Source organism: Sinocyclocheilus rhinocerous, unplaced genomic scaffold (genome assembly GCF_001515625.1).
Source record: "Sinocyclocheilus rhinocerous isolate Xijiao unplaced genomic scaffold, SAMN03320098_v1.1 scaffold137, whole genome shotgun sequence".
NCBI lineage: Eukaryota > Metazoa > Chordata > Actinopteri > Cypriniformes > Cyprinidae > Sinocyclocheilus > Sinocyclocheilus rhinocerous.
In genome coordinates, this window is record NW_015633537.1 from 207,866 (window position 1) to 214,925 (window position 7,060).

At 36.5% G+C, this 7,060-nt stretch overlaps 1 protein-coding gene across 2 annotated transcripts in view; it reads right to left on the reverse strand.

Annotated features, from left to right (window-relative positions):
* LOC107744289 (ephrin type-B receptor 5-like) overlaps positions 1-7,060 on the reverse strand; it is a 54,756-nt gene that overhangs the window by 24,520 nt on the left and 23,176 nt on the right. For both annotated transcript variants that reach the window (XM_016557844.1, XM_016557846.1), the window contains exons 2-3: positions 6,047-6,111; positions 4,390-4,662 (exon numbers count right to left, since the gene is read on the reverse strand). In XM_016557844.1, coding sequence (XP_016413330.1) covers positions 4,390-4,662; positions 6,047-6,111 — 338 coding nt within the window. The remainder of the gene's footprint in view (positions 1-4,389; positions 4,663-6,046; positions 6,112-7,060) is intronic.

Consider the following 7,060-nt stretch of genomic DNA (forward strand, 5'->3'; position numbering starts at 1 on the left):
GTTTCTCTGCAGCAGGGACTGGAGCACTTGTCAGGATAGAAAGAAAAATGTATGGGGCAAAATACCGTCAAATTCTTGAGGAAAATATGCTGCCCTCTGCTGGAAAGTTGTCAATGGGAAGAAGGTTTACCTTCCAACATGACAATGACCCAAAGCACACAGCAAAACTGAGCACGCATTGGTTGAAGAAGAAATTACTTGAATTAACTGCAGTCCACAAACGCTCACCATCAAATTTAACTGAACTTGAGCAGTTCAGCAAAGAAGAGTGAGCGAATACTGCAAAGTCAAGATGTGCAAAGTTAGTAGAGACAGAGAGATAGGCCTATCCCAACAGAATAAAGGCTGTAATTAAAGCAAAAGGTGGTTCAACAAAATACTCACACAAGGGGGTGATACTTTTTCCAACTCAGTGATTCTGTTTTTTTATTTATTTTATTTTATTTTTTCTGACATGTTGGCGTTATATCTTTCACTTGGATGTTCACGTGGTAGCTGGATAAAACAAAAACTGTCCATCTTCATTTCAGGCAGCAAAGCAACAAAATTGTGATTATTGTGAGCAACAAAAATGATTATTTTAAATGGGGGTGATTCTTTTCCCAGTGTACTCTATTTCTCCCACTCGCTCTCTCCGTTACAAACGCACAATCATACAGTAACCTACAGACACACACGGAAACACACGCGCACAGAAACGTGTTGTTAGCGCTGCTATGACGATTTTATCAGTAAAATAGTTTAGCAGTTTAAAAGCTACTTGTCATTTCTTACTAGCAAGGTAATAATAACGGCGCTGTTCTTGAAGCAGATGAATTGTTACAGTTTCTTTACTAGTAGAGAGGCTGCTGCCGACGCACAGACTCAGGTAATTCACAAGTTTACTCTCTCGCTCTCTCTAATAACTTCATTAATATCTGCATTCGTCTGCTATCAACAGCCTCCGTTACTAGGTCTAAAATGACGTTTTGTAATTAGCAACGGAGGCGTTGGATGAGATGCGTAATAAAATTAATCCTACTCACAAGAGCGTTTTAGGACAAAAAAAACTGACGAATGTCTTGAAATACATCATCTGAACAATGTCGTGAGGTGTGGTAACCGTAGTATAAGCGGAATAATTGACTCCCGTCCGTTGAATTATTAGAAAATAACACACATCCGAGGTGTAGCCACTCCGCGTCTTGGCCGCATCACCTCAGGTGTGCATTTTTCTAATGTTTCAACGGCCCGTCGTCTATTATTCCTTATGACTAGAAACAGCAGGTTCAATTTCTAACAGCATGCATATCTAACAATCACGGTTTCCACAATATTAAGCAGCACTACTGTATTCAACATTAATAAGAAGAAATGTTTCTTGAGAACTAATTTAACAGTGTAAAAAACTATTGTAAATTTAACTGCACTGTAAGAAAAGTCCATAAAAATACGACCCAATGTACTTTGTTATTATGAAGGAACTTTCTGTATTGATTTTTTTCTTCTTCTTGAATTACGCATAGCATTTTGTAGTGTTTTATGGTTGAAGGAAATCTCTGTACATTTTACGGAAAATGTAGCCTACTGAAACATTTCTGCCAGGATATTATCCGTTTTTCTACTGATTTTTTTGTGGAAAGTTTGTGGAAAGGCTGTGGTGTTTATATAGTATGTTTAAGGCACAAAACAGATTTTAGTAGCAGCATAAAAACAACAGGATTTTTTTTTTTTACTGTGAGCATTTACAGCGTCTGCTGAAAATTCAGCTTTGTCATCACAGGAATAAATTACATTTTATAATATATTCAAATAGACAAATTATATTGTAACAATAATGACTGTTTTTACTGTATTTCTGATTAAATAAATGCAGCCTTGCTGAGGATAAGAGACTCAAAAACATTTAAAAAAATCGTACTGACCCCAAACTTTTAAACGGTAGTTTATATATAAAAGTATTCCAATATTCCAATGTCTTCTTGAATCATACAACAGATTTGTATAATGAGTGGTGACTCGGCACTGTAATTTGATCATTTTTAATGCCCTGCTGTGTGTTTATTGCAGCTGTTAACAGTGGTGAAAGCCAACAGCGCAATGTTCTCTTGGACACAAGCTCCAATCTAGCGCTTTCCTGCAGCTGCAGTGGCCTGCTATCCATTCTAGTTAAATCTCCAAGCAAAATGCCATCAGATGTGTCCCTGGAAACTCTGGTCTTTCACAGAATAAACAGGTTTGGAGCTACATGAGGGAGATTAAATAATGACAGAACTATTCCTTCAAGGAGCTATTTTTAGTGTGGCAGCATTGCATTTAAAAGATTAACTACAAGGCAAAAAAGAAGAGATGACAAGAGCTTTACATAACAGAAATGTCACGAGACCTGTAAAACTAAAAGAAAAGTATTTGATTTACATGATGATGGACCACATCACAGTTCCCGAGAGATAACAACAGCTTTTATTTTTTGTTTTTAGCATTATCTTCTCCCCTGAGGAGTCATAAGCCACACAAACCGCTGAGGCTCCACATAACAGTGTTGTAAAACCAGACTGTGTGTTTTCCTCTAACAAACACGAGCAGGAAATTGCACTTGTAAGATATACATCCCTTGAGGCAATCCTGCCCAGAAATGTCTAAAGATATATATTCAATGGTGCTGATATACACATTCATTGAACAATTTAAAAATAATAATAATGAAATTAGTATTTAATTTAAATTATGCAATGAAGGATACTCTTCTCGCTTTAACATTTTACATTAATATATTTTTTATTGGAAGCCTGCAGGCATATATCAGAGGTATCATGTAGGTTTCATCTTTTATTCTGAGTGAAGCATCTGAGGAAGTGTAGTTCATTCAATATACAGTCACTCAAAGAGCATGAGGGTCTTATTTTCTTTGAAAGCGGATCTATGGATCCCCAGGCTGCATCACAACAAATGTTTCAAGTATGTCTTAGTCAGTCAAACAAAACAGAATGCAACAAGACTGAATGCTGCCAAAATCCTTCATGTCTGTGTGTGGGTGTAGGACAAGGTATCCAACAATCCAGCATTTACACTCATGTTAGTTTTATGATGCTAGTCCTGCAGAAATGGGATAATTGGAAATAAGACTTAAGTTGTGTGCGCTGAAGGTTATAGATATGACCTCAAGGTGTCTCCTAGCCATATGGTTGCTCTTGTGGGGGACAGCAGACATTATCATTTCTGTAGTGATCTATGTTTTTGGGAGATAATACATATCACTAACATCACAAGTCCATCCATCATCTCAGGTCATATTATATATTAATATTTATTTTCTGGGCCATACGTTTTTCATACGTCAAAAGTGACAGTAAAGACTTTACATTGTTTTTTAGTTTTCTATTCATCAAAGGATTAAGGAAAAATGATCAAAGTTTCTACAAAAGTATTAAGCAGCTCAACTGTTTTCAACATTGATAATAATAAGAAATGTTACTTGAGAAAATCAGCATATTAGAATTATTTCTAAAGATCATGTGACACTGAAGACTGGAGTAATGGCTGCTGAAATATATTTAAAATATATTAAAATAGAAACAGTAGTTTTAAATAGTAAAATATTTCACAGTTGTACTGTTTTTTTGATTGAATAAATGCAGCCTTGGTGAGACTTCTTTCAAAAACATTTTTTAAAAAGTACAGATCCCACATTTTAAACAGTAATGTAATTCATTAATATTAATGCATTTTGTGGAGCTGCACAACATGACATTTTACAACTTGAATTAAATCTGTCTTGCCAGTAAAGGTCAAATTAACTGTTAATTTAAGAAGTTTATTGATTTTGACACAGCAGTCTTCTCTATGAAATCATTTTCTGTTTTCTGTTTTTTTTTCTTCCCCAGTGTTGGTTGGTTTATGTCTCTTTTTTTGGTCACACCACATGACTTTGGTTTGAAAGGTTTTCAAATATTAATATTTTAACATTTCTAATTCAGAAATGAAAAAAGCATGTTCATAGAAAATAATAAAAGATGCATATTCAAGTCAATGTATGTGTGAACTGCATTTTTCATGTATTTTGGAAAAAACTAATAGCCACAGAAAAAAATGAATATGTCATTGACCCATATACCTGTAGCATCTGGACCAATCAGACACACCATTTTTCATTTGATTTAACAAATCAATTATTCATTAGATTAACAAACGTTCACAGACCCCTCACCCAATAAACATACTGGGTGCCAAGTTGTCTGTGAACAAGGCCCAGGACCCTGGTTACCATGGCAACCAATTATTCATATTTCCCCATGAATGAGCTGATTCGCTACATACCAGTGTGCTTAGTAACAATTTCTCAATCCTTCTTTAATCTCATTAAAGCCTCTGGTTTGGGCCTTGAAAGTGAGTTAATCCCTCGTCACTCACCTCAGCTGCCCAGGTTCTCTCGAGCTCTCTCTGGGAGTCAGCCTGCTTGTAGTACAGTGTCAGGGTCTCCCTGCATGTCGGGGAGGGTGAGCGTAGACTGGCACAGTCACGAACTGAGAAACGCAGTGTCACAAAGATCCGTGGAGCTGACTGCCGGTACAGGAAGGGCGTGGCCAACCAGTTGTCTTGGAGACGAGGGTTCTGATTGACATTGCAGACTTCAAAGGTACGCATGAGTCTCCCCTTGTCATCTAACACGCTCACCTCATCCCACTGAGAGGTGGAACAATGTTGGAGAATAAAAATGAGCCTGAGGCTTGAATACTGCACAACCACAAAATTTTCACATAGATGCTTGAATATATACAATGAAGTCCAGAAGTCTGAGATACCTTTTGAATTTGTTTAATTACATTCTTAGTTAAAAATGCTATTAAAATGTTTATTAAATTATATAAAATATTTATTTAAAAATGTATATATACTGTATTTAATACACACACACACACACACACACACACACATATATATATAATACATTTTTAAATAATTTGTCTATGTGGTTTTTTAATCTTTTGTTTATTTCCAGTTTAACTTAACATTTGAATTAAATTTGAAAGAAATTGGACTTCTGGACCTCACTGTATTAAAAAAGTAAATAGCAATGAATATTAAAAAAAAGAAAAACACAATGTTAAGAAAGCTATTGTCTGTATTTGGGGCCCAGAGATAATAATCCCGCATCTCTGTGAAAAAAACAAAAGATGATATTTTTTTGTGTGTCTGTGAAATGACACAGATTGGATCAAAGAAATGCCCTGCCCTTTCCCGCTTCTTCAGGTGATTTAAGCTGAAAATCCCAGACAAACCCCAAATCTCTCAAACAAACAATACAGAAATCACAGACACACACCCTCACTGACTCACAAAGAGGCGGCGAACAACTGCCATGCTGAGAAACAGAGAGAGACGGAGGATGAAGAAAATAAATACAAACAGACAGAATGACTAAGAGGAGATGGAGAGAAATACAACATCAAAAACTTAACATGAAAAGACTGCTGGAGGAATGAAAACATTCATTTAGAGAACTAAAAGGGAACAAAAGCATGAAATGGGACTTAGCGGGAAGAAAACAAGATGGGGCGGACAGCTTGAGAGAATGAGAAGATGAGTGAAGGAGAGGGGGAGAAATTCAGAAAAGCACAGATGGATAGATTAACAAAGATATGTATGCAGACCAAGTGACAGACAGAAAGAGAAAGAGAGAAACTGAGGTCTGGCAAGAGAAGCTGCAGGAAGTAAAGGACTAGTTCTTCTCAGTAGGTCAGAGACTCTATGCTGCCCAGGGCCACAGAGACAGCAGATATCACGGTCGAGCTGACAGCGAATGCACACATAAGTGGATGAAGGAACTGAGGGAAGGAGGGTTTAATATGCTCCATTTCCTGTCCTTTTGGAAAGGCAGGATTAAAACAGGAAGTACACACACACACAGGACAACCGAAACAACAAATACAAAGGAGGAGGCCATCGATACGTTTCACACACACACAATTAATCACATCAGAATATTCTAAATTGTGATCCATATGTTTCAGATTCATAGAAGCATCAGTGAATGTGCGCTGTTTCTAATCTAAAACATGAATCTTACCCCTGTGTCAGGATACGTTGTCCAGCCTAGTTCAGCGGTGGACTCCGTCGTGTCCAGCAGCATAACTGAGAAAGACAGGAAAGGACAGAAAAGTAGAGAGTAATTATTTCCATCATTACTTTATTTAGATTAAAACAGGGCTGTAATCAGCATAGACATTTTTTTGAGATGGACAAGTCCCCCCACCAAAAATTTGATCAATTCATGTGTATATACTGTAAATATAAGGGGATAAAAATCTTTTGTTGAATGCCTTTTTAGCACCATTTTAAATTCAGTATTTGCTTGCATTCATTGTGTGTAATTATGCAAGTATCAAAAGGATGAAAAAGGGTTAAGAAAAGGATAAAAAAGGATGTCAGTTATTAACTTTTTAAATTTCTCATTTAAAAATCTAGTGTTTAATCATGTCTAAATATTTATTCAAATGAAGAACTTAAAAATAAGTAAGCAGGTATGACCTGCAATAGTAAATATAAGGGGATAAAAATCTTTTGTTGAATGCCTTTTTAAAATTTTGAATTTCTCATTTAAAAATCTAGTGTTTAATCATGTCTAAATATTTATTCAAATGAAGAACTTAAAAATAAGTAAGCAGGTATGACCTGCAATTTTCTAGATATATTTAGTAAAGAGCCATACAGGTACCTAGTGGTGTCACACCCCTGTGGACTGTGGATTATGGTTTCTCCCTCTGTGTCCTTATTTGGTTGTTCCTGTTCTCGTTTGTAGTTAATCACCTCATTGTGCTCACCTGTCTGCCCCTTGTTATCTGCCCTATATTAGTTCCTGTCTCCTGTATTCTAGTTTGTCGGTTATTGTGAATGTTACCCTGTGTGTTGATGTCTACCATGTCTGGATTGCCTCCTGTTGTTTCTTGATTAAATAGCTGTTTATTCGTCATCTTCGTCGTCCTGCCTGATCTCTCAACACCCTGACCGTGACAGAATAACCGACCCAAAAAGAGTTTAACTTCCATGTTCTCCCCTCCGTTCATTTTCTGGTTTTTCCTCA